We start from the raw sequence: 23,223 nt of genomic DNA, 5'->3' as shown, positions 1-23,223 counted from the left end.
TCTTCACTTGGTCTTTAAGGTCTCTCAGTGATGCATTCATTGCTGTTGTAATTGAGGATGAATTCTGTGAACTCAGAGTTCACAGCAGTTAATGTCACACACTGTTCTATTTCTGAAAGGAGGAGGAATTCATATTCATTGCATTGAAACATGCTAAAATATTTAAAAAATTTGAATTTAAAAAAAAAACATGAACCCCACTGGCTTGGGGCTTTGGTGCCCAGGCAACCCCCAGGGGGCATCTGGGGCATCCTCAAATCCCCATTATTCCCTATGGGGAAAAAAAAATCTAAAATCGCAGGAGTGCCCAATTGCTTTGGGATTTGGTGTGTGGTAGGCATCCCTGGGTATGTATCACCCACCCCACGTTTGTGCCCCTAGGTGCTCTACATAATGGGTCAGTTCAACTCCCCATTATACCCTATGTATAACCTTTTAGAACCAGTTCGAGTTGGGTTCGAATTCGAACCAAATCAAGGGTTTGCTATTTTTTTTAGAAAAACCAAAACCAAACCTGCCCACCCTGGTTCAAATTGGGTTGGAAATCAAACCAAACAGGCCAAACCAGTTTTGTGCACATCCCTAGTATATTTCCCAGACTATGGAAAACACCTTTATTGGGCAGCAGCAATATCATCTCATACTGTGCAGGAGAGGGCAATGGTAATTTTTGCAGATTTACATTTTTTAAAATCCACATTTTTACAGTCCTCAACCCCCGCTGCCTCCCCTGCAAGACAAGTCACTTATGTACACATTCAAAAATCTACATATGTACAAATTTACATATATGCAAATCTATGCATTACAAATCGACACAATGACAAATATACACAGTGCCACACTGACACAACTGCCTAATGTTTGTGTGTGTTCCCACAGCCCCCTGAGTGCTGCCAGTCAGATAGAACCAGGGGGATGTTCAGCATCATGGGTTGCACAAGTGAGTGGGTTGTCCAGTTGTCATGTAACAATACTAACAGCATGCTGCGACATGGCATAGCTGAAGAACGAAGTGTAGGAGGTTGAACTTGAGGAAGACCAACTGCTCGACCAAGCCAGGGTCCAACTGGGACAGAGTAGGTGTTACCATGTCACAGCACATGAAAACACCCAAGCATTCTGGACAATGGTTGGGGGGCAGGAGAGGAGATGCACAGCAACCACCACCAGGTCTGGCCAGACTTGGCAGTGGGTTGCCCAGAACTGTGCATGGTCCATCTCAGGGTCTTCTTCCACAGGCTCCTCCAGGTACTGGGCAATGCAGTGCGCAGCACCCAAAGGCCTGGTAGGCCGAGCTTCCCGCAAACTGGGCAAGGCACCCCTGTGTAAACCACTGAGCTGATGTAGCAGGAGGAACTGCCTGCAGCATTGGCGCTGCTAACTGGATTGCCACGCTGCTAGACTGGGAAAAGGAGGGGATATGAGAGGAAGGATCCCCCACACTGCTGCTGGGTATGGGGTCATTCATGCTCATGGGGTGCAGCATGACCACCCTTCTGGTCCTCCTGACATCCTCTTCACTAACTCTATTGACCAGAAGGGCACTTCACCTGGGCAAGTCATCTGTGCAAACAACATTGCCCTTGATGGTCGGGTCGCAGAGACCAGCCAAGACATACTCCTCTCTGTCACCCAATACACCAACCAACCTGTTGACAACCCTGGTCCTCAGCTGTCCAGCTAGTGCACAGCCCTCTGGCATGGTCAGTGAGGTCCGGAGTTCACCCATCAGCTTTTCCAAGAGAATATCTGTGGGGAGGGCCTGGCTCAGAGGAGTGGCATCGGCACACAGAGTCTTCATTGAGTACAAGAAGGGCTCCAGTGCTGACACCATCTTGGACTTGAGCTTCCACTCCGAGTTGGAGAGGTCACACATACCCAAGGCTTCATACCTTGCCAGGTCATCTAAGGCCACCTCCTTATCCAACAGGCACTGGAAGAAGAGGAAAGTGGAGTTCCACTGGGTATCTACCTCTATGGGGATGAGATGGTGAGGAAGGCCATGCTCATGCTGCTGCTTGTGGAGCAAGCATATGGACTTCTCACTCTGATGGAATTGAGCTGAAATCGTGCAGGCCTTGTCCACAAGCACAGCTGTGGCAGCAACAGCACCCTGAAGCAGATGGCCCTGTTCCCTGAACGCCTTCACCTCCTTGAGGCCAAGGGCATCCCTCACAGCTGAGTATGGCTGCCATATCCTTCTTGGTGTGCTTGACAACCAAGGACTTCATGTGCAAGATAGCCCACCTTAGCTGAATCATGGCGTGGGACACACTGGAGCCAGAGGCAGCATCAGAGGTCCTCTCTGTCTCTGGGTCCCATCAGTGAGCAATTAGTGCCAGGAAAGCAGTGTGAATTCCACTCACACTGTTCCAGAGATTAGTGGTGAAATGCACGCTGGTGCAGCCGATGCTGCATGCAGAGTGGCTAACATGAGCTCCCTGCATCTTGCATACAGGGAGGGAATCACATTGCAGCTGAACACAGATCTTGAGGGGATCTTGTAGTCAAGTGTGAGCATCTGGATAATCAGGCAGAAGCCCGGGTTCTCAACCACCTGAAAAGGTTAGTCATCAGTGGCCATCATCTCCCCTATGAAGTGGGTGAGGAAATGTGGGTCCACATGACCAGGACACTTCTTACCCTATGACTGCATCCACAGTTTGACCGGCAGCATACCTTGAATCAGGGAGGCCTCTGCACAGCCTTTGTCAGTGCTAGTTGCAGGCATACTAGGTGTGCTAGCACTGTCAGCAGAATCAATATGGACCTGCCCTCTGATCAGTTGACCCAGATCCCTAAGTCTTATACCCTTCTTCACCTTTGATGATTTTAGGAATGGTCAAGGTCCCATGTCCATCATGGATATAAACATGTCATTTTTGATGCCAATTTTCTGGATCTTGGTCTCAGAAGTTGCTGTTATCTCATTCTCACCCTCTGGTATGATGTCTTTCATTACGATCCTTATCTTTGGCACTCCCACTGCTGATGCAGGATTTTCTAATCGGCATTGTCATCCTGGTCTTCGGCCTTGATTGATAAGCAATAAACATCCATTAGGGGTGTGCGAACAGGTTTGGAACGGATCCTGTTGGGCTTGAGCTGGTTCAGTTCAACAGTTCGGGGTCAGGCTGAACCACCCCCGGTTCGGCTCGACCCCAGACCAAAAAATTAAAAGAAATCTTTTTTAAAAAAAATTTCAACTTACCCCCTCTGTGGTATTGGGGGGGGGGGGGTCCACAGAGGTTCCCTCCCCCCCCCCGGCCTCCATTATTCATCCATCACCTGGTTTGAGCAGTCTTCAGAAGCACAAGGGCCATTTGCTCATGTGCAGCAGCCTCTCAAATGGCTGCCATGCCAAGGGAACGGCCCGGAAAGGGCTGAAGACCACCCAAACTGGGTGATGGGTGCATAACAGAGGCCCATGGGGGGGGAGGGGAAACCTCTGTGGACCTTGCCGCCACCTCAGAAAAGCCCCCTAGAGGGCGTAAGTTGGAAAAAAATGTTTTCACTTTTTGGTCCACGAACCCCTCCGGACCGAACTGAACTGGGGGTTGAAGGGGTGCCAGACTGACCTGGCCCAGTCTGGTTTGGGCCCGGTTCATATTCAAACTGAACTGGGACCCCTGGTTCCATGCACATCCTTAACATCCATAATGTTGTTTGTTGTTCTTCCTAGCCCCTTGGCAAATTTCAGTTACCATAGCCAGTAATGTGGGAGGGGAGGGAAGAGGGAATGGGACAATAGCAATAAGAAAGGCCCTTTTATATACACAGGATGTCTGCTGCAGCCTTGCAAATTTGTAATATACGAATACATAATATGTTAGCTCATTTGCTTCTAAGCTGAGCCCTAATACAGAGATGCAACCAGCAGGGAAGGGAAAATCTATTCTAATCTCTTTGAAACCCACAGCTGGAACTTCACAAGGTAGCTCAAAGCTCTTTCAATGAATCTTGTGGGCTGTTTTCTTGAGCCATCTTCCTCCTTTCACATTCCTAGGCATAAACAATGTGGGCATGGAAGTGGGTGAAGGAGCATTGTGATGAGTGGCCCCCTACACGTCAGTCTGGGACAATGCTAGCGAGTTATTAGAGAGGTCAACAACCCGTAATGATTTCTATAACAACAGCAAGTCTTGGCTACAGTGTATATATTGTATGATGTAAGATTTGTGACGAACAGATTGCACCCACTGGCAGACATTCTACACAGTGGACAGATGGATAAACAATGTGACGGAGATAGCCACAGTTGGGTCGCCTGTCACCTATAGACACAGATCCTGTCCTATCCAGTCCCTCCCTGGAACCCCACCAGTCCCAGAACAGACCCTATCTCTCTAGAGCTCCTCTCCCTAGCCCTGTCCGTCCCTATCTACCACTCTGAGCTTACAGAAAGTCTGTTTAACTGCCATTCTCTGCTCCATTCTAAAACCCCTCCCTTAGGAATCCCACCTGTAGGGCAGTTCCTTAGGCTTTAAATAATGATTGACAGGACTGGAGCTGCTACCAACCGTCACAAGCACACATGGCAGTAGGACTAGGACAGAAAATCATGGCAATGATCGGTCGGGGTGGGGGGAGGCAAGAACAATGAAGGCTGGTTCATAGCACTCCTGGGGTGGACAAGAAAAATGGTGGCGGTGGGATGTGAGTCATGCTGCAGTGGGCATCCAGTGAACAACAGAGTTCAGGACTGATAAGGTAAAAAGTACCTTCAGGGGGTACTTTTGTGCAGGTCAGGAAGCTGGAGGAACAATCAGCAGCAGCAATTGCAGAATGCAGCAGTCCAGGAATGTAGGCCAGTAATGCAATGAAAAGGAGATGCAGAACTCTCACAAGCAGCTCACACGTAGAGCAGGTTCAAAATCTCATTGCCAATTGCTTCCCTCATAAACATGAAGTGGTCTTAAGTTATATTGGTTAGCTAAGACTTTATTCATGAACAACTCCATTTTTCTCCTCCTCCTTCCCTTCCCTTTTCTTTCTGACTCCACCCCCTTACTCTCTACAGGGCAAACTTCAAAAAGAAACCCAGGACAAACTTCAAAAATCACAAAACATGAAAGACTACTAGACAGAATACAACACACATGATTCAGGAGCCCAGTGGGATCGGCAGGTGCAGCTTGCTTCCTTCATGTGATGGTGGTGGCAGTGAGAAGTTAGCAGTTAGCCAACCAACTTCACCCACTTAGCAGTTCGCTTACTACCTTTACTTAGTTAGCAGCTACTCCTGCTAACTGAGCAAAAAGGCACCTTTTAAAGTTGTGGATCTCTTCAGTTTATCATGGGGAGAGCAACAGACCCTATCCAACCCCTGCACAGCATTCCTTCAGTGGCTGATGCTGGTGTTACCCTGCCTTTCTTTTTAGACTATGAGCCCTTTGGGGACAGGGGAGCACCTTATTATTTATTTTTCTATGAAAACCACTGTGAAATCTTCTGTTGAAAAGCCACATAGAAATGTCTGTAGTTGTATGGAACAGCAAGCGAGTGGAAGACTGTGTATGCACCACTGCGCCAGCATCCAATTTTTATCGAAATATGCATCTAAACACATGCAAATTTTATGCAAAGTAGGTGTGTGTGTGTGTGTGTGTGTGTGTGTGTGTGTGTGTGTGTGTGTGTAAAGCATCCTCTATTTCCACTTTTTTAGTGATGGATATTGATTTTTTTCACTACCTGGACCTGGCGATCCTACTATCCATCTGCCTGCCAACTACTTTTCTCTCTCTGATATAATCCATTTATATGAAGTACACTCTGTAGATTTTCAGGAAATGTAGGCTTTCAGGTAGATAGGTTTGCCAAATTCAATATAGAATGGGGTTTATGTGCCTTTAATTGCTGTATAGAAGGAACATATAGAATGTGGGGCTTTTCCTGTCAGTGCCCTACTGTAACAGGAAAAGCTGAAAATCCATATCCTTCATTCCATACAGTTCTGCAAGGCAGCCACACGCTTGATGGTTTCTGTTCTGAATCAAACAGCCCCAGCAACAGCAGAAACGTAAGTGTGTGCTACCAGTTCAGCAAGATGAACTCGTGTACCTCATTATAGGAGGAAGATTATGTTTGTAATAAAAACATCTTTTAAGAGAAGGATTCTATTTTCTGTGTTTTGCAGAAAATAAACAAAAGTCCTCCTCGTTTCAGCACAGAAAATATTTGAGAACTGCCAAGTGAAAGGAAAATGTAGCTATTTATTAAGATCCCTATTCTCCACCAATAAGACAGTATTATAGTCCACATATAAACAATGGTATCAAACCAATAATGTGTTTAAATGAATTTCACTGAAAGGAACACCTCCTCACTTTCACAGTGAAGACCAGGCCTATATAACTTTTGAACCATCAATGCCAGCAGCGATGCTTGGCAACCTGCCAAAGCTTGAGAAACCGGTTTTTCCTGCTCTACTGATACAGATAAAATGGGAGGCCTGTAAGTGTGAGGTCCTTGCCAACTGAGCAAAGAGGCACATTTTAAAATGCCAAATCCCTTATATTTAGCAGGGGACAGGGGAGAGTAACTATCCCCATCCAACTCCAGCAAAGCATCCCTCCAGTGGTTGTTGCTGGTGTGCCTCCCTTGGGTTTATTTTTAGACTGTGAGCCCTTTTGGGACATTGAACAATTCTATCTATCTATCTATCTTGCAAACGGCACTCTGGTCATTACCAAGTTGGAAGGCTACAGGAATTGATGGAATAGCTACAGAAATATGGCAAGCAACAGAAGAAGAATCTGTCAATGCTTTAACCAAACTATGCCAGCAAATTTGGAGAACAACACAGTGGCCAACAGATTGAAAGAGATCAGTCTACATACCCATACCAAAGAAAAGAAAAATTAACAGATTGCACAAACCATTGCACAATCTATATATTTAATTCTCTTAGCCGGCATGTGTGCCCAGGATTTGATGGTGGAACTCTTGCGAGAGTTCCTGGCATTGGGGCGAGAGAGTTCGGGGCAAAAAAACTGGCGGAGGATGGTGGTGGCGGGCCACAAAACGGGAGGCAGCAGCGAGACATCCTGGCCCAGCCGGGCTGTCCCAGGAAAGGGGGAAGTGGCAGCGGTGGCGGCAAAGCCCAGTCTGGCCGCCCGGGGCGGAAGGTGGCGGCAGAACAGCAGGCCAGGCCGTCCTGGGTAAAGGGGAGGCGGCAAAACCCGGACTGGTAGCTGGGGGCGGGAGGTGGCGGGCGGGACGGCCAGCGGGCGAGACAAGAAAGTGGCAGAGAAGCAGCGGAGAAACTGGAAAGGGGGTGAGTGGGAAAGAGAGAGAGTGGTAGGGGGAAGGAGAGGGGCAGGAGGGGGGAAGGAGGGTGAGATGAGAGAGAGGGGAGGGAGGGAGGGAGAGAGTTGGGTGGGAGAGGGAGGGGGCAAGAGAGAGTGAGGCAGGGGGCAGGAGAGTGAGATGAGAGAGAGGGGTGGGGGGAAGGGGGGAAAGAGAGTGGGGCAGGAGGGAGGGGGCAGAGAGTGGGGCAGGGGGAGGGAGGGGGAGGGACAGTGGGACAGGAGGGAGGGGGGAACAGCTGGCCGCAAATAGCGTACAGATGCTCTGTGTGAATCGGCTAGTATCTTTAATTTCACATGCTAGCAAAATAATACTCAGGATTATCCAACGCAGATTAGAGCCCTACGTGAAAGGGAAATGTCAGATGTTCAAGCTGGTTTCAGAAAAGGCTGAGGAACAAGAGACATCATTGCCGATGCACACTAGATAATTGAGAAAGCCAAAGAATACCAAAAAGAAGTCAATACGTGCTCTATTGAATACAGAAAAGCCTTTGATTGTGTCGTCCATGTCAAGTTTTGCAGTCTCCTTGTGCAGGAAGGACCTGCTCTCCTCTTGTTTAAAGATCATGCTTGCTGCTCCCCTCTCCGTGCTTCAGACCTAATCCAACAATGTTTGGTGCTGAACCAGTGCACAAACTTTTGTTTGTGCACATCCCTACTAGCCTCCATTGGGTGTGTATTGTCACTGCAGCCAAGAGCAGAACAGAACAGTAGCAAAGGAGATTGCTTTAAGGCAAGTGGGAAAAAGACAGCTGTTTGGGGCCAAAATTAGAATACCTATGAAGGGTGTTAGGGGGAAGAACACTACTTTCAAAATATTAAGGAGGGGGATGTTACCAACCATGACTGAGCCTGAGGAAATCCTGTATTTTAAACCCGCTGAGGAAATCCTGTATTTTAAATGTGTAAGGATATCCCTTCCAGGAACCACACTTCCCTCCACATGTGCCCCCCACTGCCACCACCAGTTACCTAGTTTACAGGATAATAAAACCCCTTTGTGAAACTTTGTCCAGTAGGTGATATAGTCCTTGGACACAGAACAGTCAATCTGGAATCTGTGCAAGGTGTAAAATAAACTAAGCTGTTGTTATTTATAGCATATTGAATCTGATTGGATACAAATATAAACTATTTATATTAAATTATATTTAATCCGATTGGATACATATATAAACAAGAGACATAAGTTTGGGGCTGTATAGAAATATTTTAAATAAACAAACAAACAAACAAATAAATAAATAAATAAATAAATAAAATATTCAAGTCTATAATACTGAGGGTGGTGGTGTTTAAGGTTGTCGCTGTCAAGAAAGGTCTCTGCAATCAGCTTGCCAAATGGACCAGCCAGGAAACATCCCACACTCAAGTCACTGTCCTCCACTCCAGGAGGCAAGGCACGGGTGTAAATACTTAGCTCACCCATGCACAGACCCCACTATGTAGAACTGGTTTTCCTGCTACAATGTACTTATACTTAAACTAGTTGTAGCATGTATCATAGCAGCTAGGGCTGATGTTTAGACTTCAACTACCTAACTGAAGACAAAATGACAAATACAATATTTTTCAGTATAAACCAATATTATATTACATAAACTGATTATATTACATTTAAGGAATATGAACATTCACAGGGGAAAACTAATATCCTTGCGGTTCCCTGGAACCCTAACACAATAATTTTAAAAAACAAGAAATTGGTACTTGCCTTGGTCCTTTTAAACATTTAACATCCAGCTCGGCTTTATAATGATGTGTCCAATCTGTCCTCAGCTATTACAGATTAGCTGTTCAAATATCTATTCAGTAGTCTCAAGGGTTGTCTTAACTAAATATTTAATTTCAAATAAAGTAGACAGAAACACATGCAATTCCTCATATTCAGGTTTTTCCATATATACGAGGAACAATTTGATTAAAGTAAAATAATACAGCTGAAAATATATTTATTGATGAGAATTGCTCTCTCTTTACATCAACATCTATAATAGATGTTTTGTCTGTCTAGGGTTGCTTGATTCAGAATACATGACAAGAATCTTGTGAGTAACAATTGTATAAGATGAAAAACACGAATTTTCAGTTGGAGCTTTTCCCATGGAGTAATCAAAATCAGTGTTTGGATTCCTCTTTTTGTTCTATGCAGACTTGACAAGGCCAGAAAGAGACACAGAAATAGAGACACTAGCCCTATTCAGACATTAAAGCTATTCACACGAGCAGTCTAACCTAGGCTAGGGCAGTCCAGCCTGTGTTACGCTGCTTGTGTGCAGCGCAGGGATTGCTCCCAATCCCAGCGCTGCCAAGCCGCCTAACCCTACTTTTCACCCGGGCCTTTAGCCAAGATTAGGGGCATTCACTTTAATTGCTGTAACATCTTGCACCTGGGCTGGGTTTGCCTGATTGGGTGGGTGAGATCCACGCCTGTTGGGCTTTTAAACTTTTGGCCCTTATAAAGGGGAGCAACAAAGGGGGCACAGCCCCTGGTACAGCCCACTGGTGGGTGAGCCACCTGCAGGCGGATGCTGAAGCCAGCTGCCAAAGGGGGCAGCCTTTGGTGATGGCCTTTGGGGGTGGGACTGAGGGCTGGAGCATGAACAATATGAAACATATTGTTCTGGACTCATAAAAGGAAGACTCCTTCTGAGTACAATATTATTGCCTAGTAATTGATTGGGCCTGGTACAGGTATGTGTCTTGGGTTGTCAAGAGATGGGGAGACAGGGGACAACTCTGGGGCAGCTATTCCACTGGTGATGGGGAATTGGCAAAGATAAGCCACTGATAGGTCAGTGGGCTGTTATAGGGGAGGGGAATTCAGAAATTTAATTGCTGTTTCCCCTTCCAGCAGGCCCATCACCTCTTTGACCTTGGAGAGCAGTGCCAATTACCCATAGAACCTCACTTTATTACTCTGGAATGCCAGGCTGGTCCAAAATATGTCTGAGATCATTCATGACTTGATTATGGATGAAGAAGCCAACTTGGTAAGTCTTACAGAGGCCTGGATGGGAGAGGCTAGTGGTCCAGTTTGGTCTCAGCTTCTTCCAGTGGATTACACTGTGGTGGAGTAGGGGATGTGGGTGGGTTGGTGGGGTGGCTGCGGTCTATAAGAATGGCATCTCCCTTACCAGGATCCCTGTCAGGGAATTGGCCTATATTGAATATGGGTACCTAAGTCTAAGGACCAAGGACAGACTGGGACTTCTGTTGGTGTACCAATCATCCCACTGCCCAACAGAGTCCCTAACTGAGCTGACAGAGCTGGTTGTGGAGTTAGCATTGGAGTTGCCCAGGTTGTTGTTGTTGTTGTTGTTGGGGGACTTGAATGTTCATTTCAGGACCAGGTTGTCAGGAGTGGCTCAGGATTTCATAGCAGCCATGATGACTATGGGCCTATCCCAATTCGTTTCTGGACCAATGCATGATGCTGGCCACATGCTTGGTTTGGTCTTTTGCTCTGATCAGGGTAGTGTTCCATGGGTGGGGACCCTGTCATTATCCCATTGTCATGGGCAGATCACCATCTATTTAAGGTAGTGGTTGCAACCAGAACCCACTTTTCAGGGGTGAAGGACCTATTAGTTTGGTCTGCCCGAGCAGGCTATTGGATCCAAGAAGGATTCAATCCTTCTTGGAAGGATTCCAAGAAGTCATGGAAGGGTTTAGAGTTGGCTCTGCTAGTGATTCTGTCAATGCTCTGGAGTGAATATGGAATAATGAACTCATTAGAGCAGTAGACACAATTGCTCTTAGGCACCCTCTTTGACATGCTTCAATGGTATTCAGAAGAACTATGGAATCTAAAGCGGCAAGGTAGACGACTAGAGCACAAGTGGAGGAAGACTTGGCACGAATCTGAAAGATCACAATACAGAGAACATTTGAAACTCTATGCTCTGGTAGAGTGGGCAGCAAAGAGGCATTTCTTTTCTGCCCGCCTTGCTTCCAGAAATTCATGCCCAACAGAATTGTCTAGGCTTGTGAGTGGGCTAGTATATGCTCCCTCCCCCTTGAATTTGAACTTGGAACCTTCAGTCACTCGTCGCTGTGACATCTTCAATGATTTTTTCCACGGATGAAATCTCTCATATTTGGGCTGTATTGGATTCCACAGTTATTGCAGAGTCTACTGTGGAAGTGTCCAGCAACTTCTCTTATAGGATTAGATTGGATCACTTTCATTTTGTTATTCCTGAGGATGTGGACAAACTGCTTTAGACTGTTCACCCTACATCCTGTTCTCTTGACCCTTGTCCAACTTATCTTATTTCATCTGGCAATCATATTATCAGAATGGGTCTGGTAAATATTGTAAATGCTTCTCTCAGGAAGGATGGGATGCCCCTTTGTTTTAAGGAGACTATTATTATAACTTATTTGAAGAAAACTGCATTAGCTAACTGAGTTAGCTAATTACAGACCCATTTCCAATCTTCCATGGTTGGGCAAGGTGATTGAGTGGGTGGTGGCCTCTCAGCTCCAGGCAGTTTTGGATGATGCAGATTACCTAGACCCATTTCAAACTGGCTTTCAAAAGGGCTATGGGGTTGAGACTGCGTTGGTTAGCTTGATGGATTATCTCCAATTGGCTACTGATAGAAGGAGTGTGACTCTGCTGATCCTTTTGGATCTCTTGGTGGCTTTTGATACCATTGATCATGGTATCCTCCTGGGTCGCCTTAGGGAGGAGGGATTGGGTGACACTGTTTTACAGTGGTTTCCATTCCTATCTCTTTGGTAGATTCCAGTGATGTCGCTTGGAGACTGATGTTCTGAAAAGCGACAATTAAAATATAGAGTTCCACAAGGTTCCATACTGTCTCCAATGCTCTTTAACATCTACATGAAAGCATTGAGAGAGATCATCAGGAGGTTTGGTGCAGGGTGTTATCAATATGCTGATGACACCCACATCTATTTATCCATATCGACCTCATCAGGAAATGGTGTAACTTCCCTAAATGATTGCTTGGAGATGGTAATGGGCTGGATGAAGGATAACAAACTGATGTTGAATCCAAATAAGCTGGAGGAACTAACTGAGGGGGTTCGGGACCTGAGTGATGGTTTAGATCTTCCTGTTTTGGGTGGGGTTACACGGCCCCTGAAAGATCAGGTCCATAGCTTAGGAGTGCTCCTGGATCTTGTTCTCTGTTTGCTTTAGGAAGACCCTCAAGACACACTTGTTCCCTCAGGCTTTTAACTGAGATTAATTTTAAACTGTTTAGTTGTTTTTATCCCATGAAATTATTTCAACTTTTTATTCTGTAAAATTCTTTTGTTTTTACTCTGTTTTACATTTGTTGTGTTTTAAATTGTGTACACCACCTAGAGATGCACATATCAGACAGTATATAAATATGAGAGAGAGAGAGAGAGAGACTCATCTTACAGAAACAAGAGAAGAAAAGAGGAAAATTCAAATTAGACTTCTCAAGTATTGGAATTCACTCAACAAGAATGTGCATGATTTACTTCTGTATGCATGCAAGACAGTAATAAGAAAATCCTATTCTCTCATTATAGATTGCTGTGGATATATTCTTTCTGATTGCTGTGGATATATTGCTTTCTGTACACACACAAAATGAACACATTCATGCTGACAACAGCAGAGGAAGCCTTGTTTTCCATGAATGTCTTCAACATTTGGCTTCATCTAGTTTGTCTGAGGTCATCTGAGTCATCTTTAGAGAAACCTTTCTCTTTTTTGACCTCAACTCCTTCAGCTCAGAGATATGCTTTCTCAGAGTCCTTTCTGAAATACCTTAGCAAGGCCCAGGTCTTTCAAAATAATTTATAGTAAGATGACAGCATTCTGATGGTGACAGTGTAGCTGACATTGCATTGACCTTTGCTATTTTTATTCCTTTATAGCACAACTAATCAGAGTACAAAGAGTAGGAACCCCTGTCTTCAGTTAATGCACATAACCCAGCTGAAATGTTTGTCCTGAATGATATTCTATTAGATGTCCTCCATAGCAGGACTAAATGGTTCTTGTTTTTCCTAATATCAATGGACCTTACCTAGGGCCTTTTCTGGTGATCAGATTTGCTCCCACCCAGTCCACACACTGAAGGATCTTTAGCCCTCCACCTTTCCACCCTTACTCATGGCAGCTGAGCACCATAATGGAGTCACTGTAGGCTGTACCGTCCTCTCATCTCAAGGTGTGATGCCAAGTTCCATTTCCAAAGCAAAGCATAAAAAGCATTATGCCCTATCCTTATAAACCCAAATTATCACAATGGTTGCACTAGTAAAGAGCAGGAGAAAAATATATTTATGTTTGTGAGCTAGAATCATTTTCATCAGAAAATCTTGGGGGGGGCAGAAAATGTCATTTTTAGGATATATGGGTGTCCAATGTCTAGTACAATAGAAATCGGTTCTGAAATTGTTTGGCCTTGAGAGACCGCTGAAATACAAATATTAAATAATAATTGGAGTTTTACAATGAGCAGAGTCCTCCATCTACATTAATGTTTGCTTCCCAAAGAGCAAATAACAGAATCCAGCTGATCAATTCTAATAAAGTCTCCTTTGGCTTAGCAAGGCTGAATTATACTTGGCAATAATTTGCAGGCACGGGACAAACCATTGATTTTATTTTGTTTTGCTTAGTTTAATTAGGTTATTCCCATATCACTTCCTTTGTATCTTCTCCTCTGTGTAAATCTCTCTCTCTCTCTCTCTCTCTCTCTCTCTCTCTCTCTCATATATACCGTGTTTCCCCGAAAATAAGACAGTGTCTTATATTAATTTTAGCCCCCCAAAATGCACTAGGGCAATTAGCGGTACATCAGAAATTACTGCTAGGTCTTACTTTCGGGGTAGGTCTTACTTTCAGGGAAACAGGGTGTGTGTGTGTGTGTGTGTGTGTATACACACACACACACACACACACACACACACACACACACACGATAGAGGCATCCCACTCCCAGGCTGTAGGCTCTTCTGCTGTCATGGAGAATGAAGGGCTCGGGAAAAGCGGATATCATTCTGAGGAAGAGGGAAATGCTCCCTTAGAAGGGACCCCTTCCATGAATGATCAGCCCATATCCTCGTGCAAAGGGGATACTCCTCCAGGGGGTGGGGGCCTCCTAGTAGTGGGTGATTTGGTCATTAAGGGTATAGAGAGGTGGGTCTGTGACCCATGTGTAGACTGCACAGTGACTCGCCTGCCTGATGTGAAGGTTGCAGACAGCACACAGCATATAGATAGGCTGTTAGGCAGTGCTGGGAAGGAGTCAGCTTTTGTGGTGCACATTGGCACAAATGATGTTGGGAAATGTAGTCAGGAGGTCCTGGAAGCAAATTTTCAGCTGCTAGGTAGCATATTGAAATCCAGGACCCCCAAAGTAGCATTCTAAGAAATGCTACCTGTTCCACATGCAGGGCCAGCATGCTGTTTCATGTGCTACCTGGGCCACACAGGCAATGCTGAGGGATCTCAATGTGTGGATGAGATGGTGGTGCTGGAAGGAGGGGTTAAGAGTTGTTAGGCACTGGGATACATTTTGGAACAAGATCAGCCTGTACAAAATGAACAGGCTCCACTTGAACCAAGATGGAACCAGACTGCTGGCACTTAAAATCAAAAAGGTCACAGGGCAGCAGAGGCGTAACTATAGGGGGGGCAGGGGGGGCACGTGCCCCGGGCGCCATCTTTTCTGGTCACGTGGGGGGCGCCGCCATGACCAATTTTTTTTAAAAAATTTTTAAATTTTTTGTTAATACAAATGTTTCCTGCTCAGTGCAGCAGTGCTGCAGCAGTCAAGGGAGCGCGTCGGTGCCCCCTTCCCCACGAGCGGTCCCTTCCGCGCCACCTGTGCCCCCCTGCATTGCTTTGCTGGCGCCTGGTGGCCAGTCAGTGGCCTGGCTTGGCAGCGGCGGCGGACACTTGTGAGGAAAAACCTAAGTATAATGTAGTATGTTGGGGGGGCGGGGGGGCGCGGTGGGGGGGGCGCCATTTCAGTGCTTGCCCTGGGCGCCGTTTTCCCTAGTTACGCCTCTGCAGGGCAGCTTTTAAAATGATAGCCAACAGGAGCTGGGCACTACCCAGTTTGGCAAATGCCATCCCTAAAGTTTTGAGACTAACCCTAACCCAGAAGGAAACCGAATACAACCAGGTAAAGAGCAGACAGAAGGATGTGTTAGCTGGTGAAAGAGATCAAATGGCCATAAGAAAGATAGCTCACACCAGGCAAGAGATTCAGCACATAGATGCTTATATGCCAATGCCAGAAGCCTCCAAGTCAAGATGGGTGAGCTAGAATGCCCCTCCTCTGGCCTCGTTGCCTGGGGAGGGCTATTTGTCCCAGCCCCGGCAACAGGCAAAAGAGACGCCTGGTTGGCTATTGGGCCGGAGGGGCGGGGCTTGACGGCCGTTATCGGCGTCTCCCCGCCCTTGCTCTTCAGTTCGGCCCAAGTTTTTCATGAGAGAGGAGCTCTGTGCCCGAGCTCCTCTCGGTGGTTTGCTGGTCCGGACTCGGACCGTAGGGGAGTGGGGACCCGGGCGGTCGGGTTGGTGGTCGGCGGCTGCGGCAGCATTTTCGGCCCATTAGGCCTGTGTTTGGGCCGCGTTGGGCGGCCAGTGTTCGGCCCCTTGGGGCCTGCGGGACCCGGGAGGTCGGGTGGGGGTTGGCGGCTGCGGCCGCGACGTGGGGCGGCCAGTTTTCGGCCCTTTGGGCCTGCGGGACCCGGGAGTTCAGGTTGGGGGTTGGCGGCTGCGGCTGCGGTGGCATTTTTGGCCGATTTGGGCCTGTTCTGTGCCGCGTGGAGCGGCAGCATCAGCCGGTTGGTGGGCTCGTTGGGCTAGCTGGGGGCCTGGGATTAGGCCTTTGGTTGGGTGGTCGGTCGGCGGCCGTGGCTGCGGTGCATTTGTCCCCCTAGGCAGTGGGGCTATCTAGTTGGCCCTACAGGGGGTGTCTGGGACTCCCTGGGAGGTTGTTTCGGGCCTACGGGCCATTGGGAGTGACAGTTCTTTTGGCGGGCATTTGATTGACAGCCTTTTTGGCGGGAATTTTCTCGGTCCCTGTTGGGCTTGCTGGGAGTGGCTGCGTGGTCAGTGCGGCTGACTGCTTTAGCTCAGGCGTTGGATGTTTGGGACCGTCATACAATTATCTGAGCGTGTGCATTGTACACGTATTATTGCGTATTACATAAACTAATATAATAAAATAATAATTATAATTAATAAAAACAAACAAGCAAGCATGCCTCCTAGGAAGGCGAAAGGAAAAGCTGGGGGCAAACCGGTCAAGCCTCCTAAACAGCCTGCACCCCAATTATCATCCTCGGATGAGGATGATGAGGAAATGACCCTTATTAAGGGGATGATACAACGGCTGGAAGCTTTGGAGAGGTCCAAGGCGCTTCCGCTGGATAAAGGGGCAGGGCCTTCTGGTAAAGGAGGCAGGACTCTCGGGCGGACTCGGGGGGCTGCAAGGACTCAGCTGATCGATTCTTTATCCACCAGATTGAAAGCCATGGAAGAGAGTCTTAGCGGTCAGGGCGAGCTGCCTGTGGTGGTTCCTGACGATGCAGCAGTTCCAGGGGCTCTGCAGCAGGAGGAGTTTTCGGCAGCAGGGGAGATGTCATCGGTTACTCAGCCGGGTGAGCTTGGACCTTTTGCACCACACGGTGGTACCGGCCAGTGGCCGTGGTTTCCCTGGCTGATACCAGCTGCTGGGGGTTGGGGCTCTGCCCCGTGGGGGATCACACATACATACCCAGGGGGGTTGATGGGTCCTATGCCAGGAGTGGGACCTAATACTCAGGGGGTGGCTGAGCAGGTGTGGCAAGGAGTCGTGCCTGCCTCCGGTGGACTCGGGATGACGCCCATGCAGGCTGCAGGTTGGTATCCCAGGGGGGTTCTGCCTACACCTCAACATTCTCCGTATGGGGCAGTGGGGTTGCCTTTAGGTGATCACCTTTTACCAGCCACTAAGGAAAAGATTTTAAAGGGGGAATACGTTGACATATTCTCCTTGTTATTTAGAGAGCCAGAGGTGAAACATAAGGAGGGTGAGTCGTGTAAAGACCACGCTGTGACGAAGCGTAAGCCAGTTGAGAAGTCGTGGAACAACTGGCTTTCGGGTTTTACGATCTATATGGGGGTGGTTATTCCAGCACAGCCGGCCAGAGCCCTGGCATTAGTAAAGTATATGGACATTATTCATCGTGCTGTGTCGGATTTTGCTGGCAATGCTTGGGTGCGATATGATGAGAATTTTAGGATGCGTGCCGCGTTGGATCCATCCATGCCATGGGATGCGCCTCATTTGGAGCTATGGGTTCTCATCATGTCACCGACGCGACCGGTGGATGGTGATAGATCGGACAGCGGGCATCTGTTATCCAAAGCTGTGGCCCTGTTTTCTCCCGCCATAGCGGGCCAGCCGTAGGTTCAACCCCAGGCGGTTTGCTGGGAGTACAATCGCAGTGGCCGCTGTGGAAGACAGGCCTGTAGGTTTAGGCACGGGTGTAGCCTCTGTGGTGCCAAGCACCTGTGCTCTGCCTGCCCCAGGGCTCGGGGCTTTGGGGTGGGTGGCAAGCCAAAGTTCGATGGGAGTAAAAAGGGGGGCCCTCCTGGACCCCCTTTGGGTAAAGGGGCCCAGCCCAATTAAATTGGATGTTTTAGAGCAGCTGTTACTGGGTTACCCTAATCAGGGGGCCGCTGCCTTGTTGAATTCTGGGTTTAAGGAAGGTTTTAGGATTCCTTCGTTATCTCATAGGGTGGCCTTCATGGCCGATAACCTTAAATCTGTTAGAGGGATGGAGTTGGTAGTGGCCAGGAAGATAGGTAAGGAAGTGGCGGCCGGGAGAGTGACCGGTCCTTTTGATCATCCTCCTTTTGATAATTTGAGGGTTTCCCCGTTGGGGGTTGTCCCAAAGAAGGCCCCAGGTGAGTACCGTCTTATAGATCACCTGTCCTATCCTAGAGGGGGGTCAGTTAATGATGGGATCCCAGAGCATTTGTGTTCAGTTCATTATACCTCCTTTGATGCGGCTGTTCACATGGTAAGGAGTCAAGGGGTTGGGGCGTTAATGGCAAAGTGTGACATAGAATCCGCCTTTCGATTGTTACCCGTTCATCCCAATGATTTTGACCTACTGGGGTTTTCCTTTGCGGGTCAATATTATTTTGACCGGGCTCTGCCCATGGGCTGTTCCATCTCGTGTGCAGCCTTTGAGGCTTTTAGCACCTTTTTGGAATGGGCTATCAGGGAAAGGTCGGGTTCTAGGGCCACAGCTCACTATTTAGACGATTTTCTTTTTTCTGGAAGTGCTTATTCTAATGAATGCCACTTCCTGCTTCAGAGTTTTATTCAGTTGGCCAACGAGCTGGGTGTCCCGTTGGCCCGGGGGAAGACTGAGGGCCCCGTTGCTAAGTTATCCTTTTTGGGTATCGAGTTGGACACGGTTGTCGGTTGTTCACGTCTCCCATTGGAGAAGTTGGCAACACTGCGGGGCCTTATTGGGGCCATGCAGGCAGCGCGTAAAGTTTCCCTTAAGGAGCTGCAGGTGGTTGTGGGTCATTTGAATTTCGCCTGCAGGGTGGTGGTACCCGGGAGGGAATTTCTGAGGCGCCTTTGCGACCTGATGTCCGGTTTGCGGGCTCCTCACCATAGGGTGAGGCTTACGGAGGGGGTTAGGGCAGACTTGGCAGTCTGGGGCACATTTTTACAGCAATTTAATGGTGTTTCATTCTGGAGGGCGGAGCAGCTAGTTGAAGCGGAGCTGCAGGTCCATTCGGACGCGGCTGGGGGAGCGGGGTTTGGCATTTATTTTCGTAGGCGCTGGTGTTATGGGCGTTGGCCAGATGGTTGGGAGAGGGCCGGTATTACTAGGGACCTTACCTTTTTGGAATTGTTCCCCATTGTGGTAGCAGTGCACCTTTGGGCTGGGGAGTTCTCTAACTCCACAGTTCAGTTTTGGTGCGACAATCAGGCAGTAGTGCAGGTTGTTAATTCCCAGACATCACGGTCCCCTCGGGTCATGGGCTTAGTTAGAACTTTTGTTTTGCAGTGTTTACGTGCCAACATTTTATTTGTGGCGTGACATGTTCCCGGGCTTCAGAATGACGTCGCTGATGCCCTGTCTCGGTTTCAGTTGGACAGGTTTCGGGAACTGGCGCCAGAGGCTATGCGGGACCCGGAGGTCATGCCGGAAGCCCTGTGGCGGCTTGGCGCGTAGCTGCGCGGCAGGCCATTGATGCCTCATTGGCGCCCAGTACCAGGGTTAGTTATCAGGCGAAGGTAGGGGCATTCTCAACATTCAGAAGACAAGAGGGCCTTGTGGAAACATGGCCCGTGTCTGTGGAACACGTTATGCAGTTCCTGGTGTCTCTTTTTAGGGCAGGTAAGGCGGTCTCGACCATGGGGGGCTATGTCTCCGCTCTGGCCTTTGAGGCTCAGGTGCGGGGTGTTCAGGACACTACAGGTGATCCTAGGGTTAAATGCATGCTTGAGGGGTGGGCGCGGCAGCAGCCCAGGGGCCCGGATAAAAGAAGGCCACTGACCTTGGATGTGGTGGCGACGCTGGTTCGCCATTTACCTGGCTGTTGCTCTTCTCCTTGGGAAGCCACGTTAATGAAGGCTGCCTCGTTAGTCTACTTTTGGGGGGCTTTTAGACCCAGCGAAGTTTTGCCACGGGGCAGGCATTCGCCTGCGGGGCGTTGCCTACAGTTTGGGGATATGGCATTTGAGGGTAGGGGAGTCACGTTGCTACTCCGTAGCTCCAAGACTGATCAGAAGGGGAAGGGGCAGGTGATTAAGCTCCATGCTGCCTCGGACCCGGGGATGTGTCCGGTGCTGGCCTTACGGCAGTATGTGGCAGGCGGACCCAAGGCATCTGGGTGTTTATTTGTCCATGAGAGGGGGGATCCTTTAACCCAGTATCAGCTATGGGCTGTCCTAAGGAAGGCTATGGCTTGTGCTGGTGTGTCGGAATTGGGGTTTAGCCTGCACTCATTTAGAATTGGGGTGGCTACTATGGCCAGTGGCCTTGGTTTGGAGGCAAGGGATGTGCAGAGGATTGGACGGTGGAAGTCTGATGCGTTTTTACGCTATGTGCACTAAGGCGACGCAGTTGCGGTGTTTGTTACCTGTTTATTCTTTTGACAGGTGCTGGCGGGGCAGCAGCTCTGGGGAGAGGTGCTGGCGGGGCAGCGGCTCCTGCGAGAGTACTCCTGTGTGGCCATTCCTTGGTGTTTTGGGCATACAAGAGGGCCAGCGCCTCACGTTTTGGGACCCAACTCGGTCTGGGACAGCAGTCCAAGTTGTCATGGTTGGGTATGCGGGGGATGCTTTGGGGGCAATTACTCCCAACTCTGTTAGATTATATTGATAGGTGTTCATGTCCGGATATTTTGGTCATGCATTTGGGTGAGAATGACTTGGGCAAGCGACCAGGACTCTCCATCATTTAGCAAGCCTCTTCTGATTTTGGGTCCCTGCAAAGTAGATTTCCAGGGATGGGGATTGTGTGGGTTGAGTGGCTCCAGCGCAGAGTTGGGCGCGGGGTGCACTCGCTAAGGGGGGTTGAACGAGCTCGGCGTAAGGCGTCTAAGGCTATTGGCCAGCTCGTTCTTAATGACGGGGGTTGGGTGTTGGCACAGCCAGGCCTGTCGGCCTCCTTGCCTCACCTGTTTAGGCCTGACGGGGTACACCTGTCCATTCAGGGCTGTGATTTGTACCTCTCCAATATTCAGAGGGGGCTTGGGGAAGTTGTTGGGGAGTGGTGGGGCAGGAAGGCCAAGCTAGGCTGACCTCCCTGTGTGGCAGGGACAGTGCGGGTTGGGTGAGAAATAGTTGGGTTTAAGTTTGGTGAGCACCCTTGGGACGAGTTAACTGGTGATTGGTCAGTCGCTCCTTTGTGGCTTGTGTGGCCCAGGGAGGACAACTTGCCATGAACTGGCTTCAGGACTTTGCAGATCCTTGGGCTGCACGGCCCGGGGTGTGCAAAGCCTAGAAGGTTCCAGACCCTTGATTGGGGTTGGTTGAAAGGAGACGGATCAGGCCAGCGCCTGATGCTCTCCTGAGCCAGGGTGTGTCGCCCAAGCATGGTCAGGGGTGGACTCGGGGTCCAAACCTGGCCAATGCTAGGCCCCGCACTGTCTGGGTGATTGAACATCACTGTCTGGTTCGCTTGCTCATAGTTGATTCTTTCAATAAAGTTATGACCAATTCACCCAACAAATTGTGTCGGTGTCGTCTTTGCCTGGGGTCTGGGGACAATGCCCCTCCTCTGGCCTCGTTGCCTGGGGAGGGCTATTTGTCCCAGCCCCTGCAACAGGCAAAAGAGACGCCTGATTGGCTATCGGGCCGGAGGGGCGGGGCTTGACGGCCGTTATCGGCGTCTCCCCGCCCTTGCTCTTCAGTTCGGCCCAAGTTTTTCCCACCCTCCCACCCTGGTAGCAGAGCGGGCCTAGCGGCTGGTCGCCCTGTTGGGGGCTGAGTAGGAATTTTTTGCTTCCAACAGATTGGCATTGGTTGGGGGTTTTTTCGCCTACTCGGTTCTGTTGCGTTAAGGGTGTAGTTATTTAGGCAGGTCATGACAGGCAGGGACAGTGCGGGTTGGGTGAGAAATAGTTGGGTTTAAGTTTGGTGAGCACTCTTGGGATGAGTTAACTGGTGATTGGTCAGTCGCTCCTTTGTGGCTTGTGCGGCCCAGGGAGGACGACTTGCCATGAACCGGCTTCAGGACTTTGCAGATCCTTGGGCTGCGCGGCCCGGGCTGTGCAAAGCCTAGAAGGTTCCAGACCCTTGATTGGGGTTGGTTGAAAGGAGACGGATCAGGCCGGTGCCTGATGCTCTCCTGATCCAGGGTGTGTCACCCAAGCATGGTCAGGGGTGGACTCGGGGTCCAAACCTGGCCAATGCTAGGCCCCGCACTGTCTGGGTGATTGAACATCACTGTCTGGTTCGCTTGCTCATAGTTGATTCTTTCAATAAAGTTATGACCAATTCACCCAACAAATTGTGTCGGTGTCGTCTTTGCCTGGGGTCTGGGGACAATGCTTGATTGCTAATGAAAACATAGATATTTGAGGTGGGAAACGTAGATATTTGGGTGAGTGGGTGACAAAATGGCAAATGTAGTTCAATGTAAGCAAGTGTAAAATAATGCATATTGGGGCAAACAACAACAACCCAACTTCACATATTCACTGATGGAGTCTGGGCTGTCAGTTACGGACCAGGAGAGAGATCTTGGGGTTGTGGCAGACAACTCACTGAAAGTGTTGATTCAGAGCACGGCAGCTGTGAAAAAGGCTAATTCCATGGTAGAGATCATTAGGAAGGGGTCTGAAAATAAAAATGCTAATATTATAATGCCCATATACAAAACTATGGTGCAGCCACATTTGGAGTACTGCGTGCAGTACTGGTCACTCTATCTTAAGAAGAACTGGAAAAGGTGCAGAAGAGGGCAACCAAAATGATCAGGGACCTGGAGCATCTTCCTTATGAGGCAAGGCTACAGCATCTGGAGCTTTTTACCCTGAGGTACAACCTATGAACATTCAGATTTTGAAGAGCAACTGTCTCCAAGGGACACCATCTGCCCGAGAATTTGGAGCAGAACCACCAGAATGCAGTTCCTCCCCTCCCCAACACCATTAGACACTCCAGAAGAATACTTTGGCCCATAGTACTGAAAGCCACTGAGAGATCCAAAAGGACCACCAGAGTCACACTCTCTCTGTCAATTCCCTACTGAAGATCATCAATCAAGTTGACCAAGGCAGTCTCTATCCCATAGCCTGCTCGAAAGCCAGTTTGAAAAGGTCTAGATAATCAGTTTCCTCCAAGACCACCTGTAGCTGGGAAGCCACCACCCTCTCAGTTACGTTGCCCAACCATGGAAGGTTGGAGACAGGCCTATA

General features: G+C 48.7%; 1 protein-coding gene across 7 annotated transcripts; it reads left to right on the top strand.

Annotated features, from left to right (window-relative positions):
- The first annotated feature begins 4,527 nt into the window (after positions 1-4,527).
- Positions 4,528-22,299, top strand: LOC128347977 (uncharacterized). 7 transcript variants are annotated; one of them, XM_053303391.1, is made up of 5 exons: positions 4,528-4,870; positions 5,024-5,131; positions 5,955-6,022; positions 10,168-10,306; positions 16,810-22,299. In XM_053303391.1, exon 5 carries the CDS (start codon positions 17,898-17,900, stop codon positions 19,392-19,394), a length of 1,497 nt encoding a protein of 498 aa, XP_053159366.1. In that variant the 5' UTR covers positions 4,528-4,870; positions 5,024-5,131; positions 5,955-6,022; positions 10,168-10,306; positions 16,810-17,897; the 3' UTR covers positions 19,395-22,299. The 7 variants fall into 6 exon arrangements, with proteins under 7 accessions (XP_053159382.1, XP_053159372.1, XP_053159366.1 ...); XM_053303407.1 differs by having other exon boundaries at positions 4,528-4,713; XM_053303397.1 differs by having other exon boundaries at positions 10,171-10,306.
- The last annotated feature ends 924 nt before the right edge of the window (positions 22,300-23,223 follow it).

This window comes from Hemicordylus capensis, chromosome 1 (assembly GCF_027244095.1).
Source record: "Hemicordylus capensis ecotype Gifberg chromosome 1, rHemCap1.1.pri, whole genome shotgun sequence".
NCBI lineage: Eukaryota > Metazoa > Chordata > Lepidosauria > Squamata > Cordylidae > Hemicordylus > Hemicordylus capensis.
The sequence above is the reverse complement of the archived record's forward strand: the minus strand, read 5'-3'. Positions and strand labels throughout refer to the sequence as shown.

What these genes read in the sequence shown, in the direction of transcription:
- LOC128347977 (XM_053303437.1), top strand. Translation starts at nt 17,898, where the DNA reads ATGGGAGTAAAAAGGGGGGCCCTCCTGGACCCCCTTTGGGTAAAGGGG.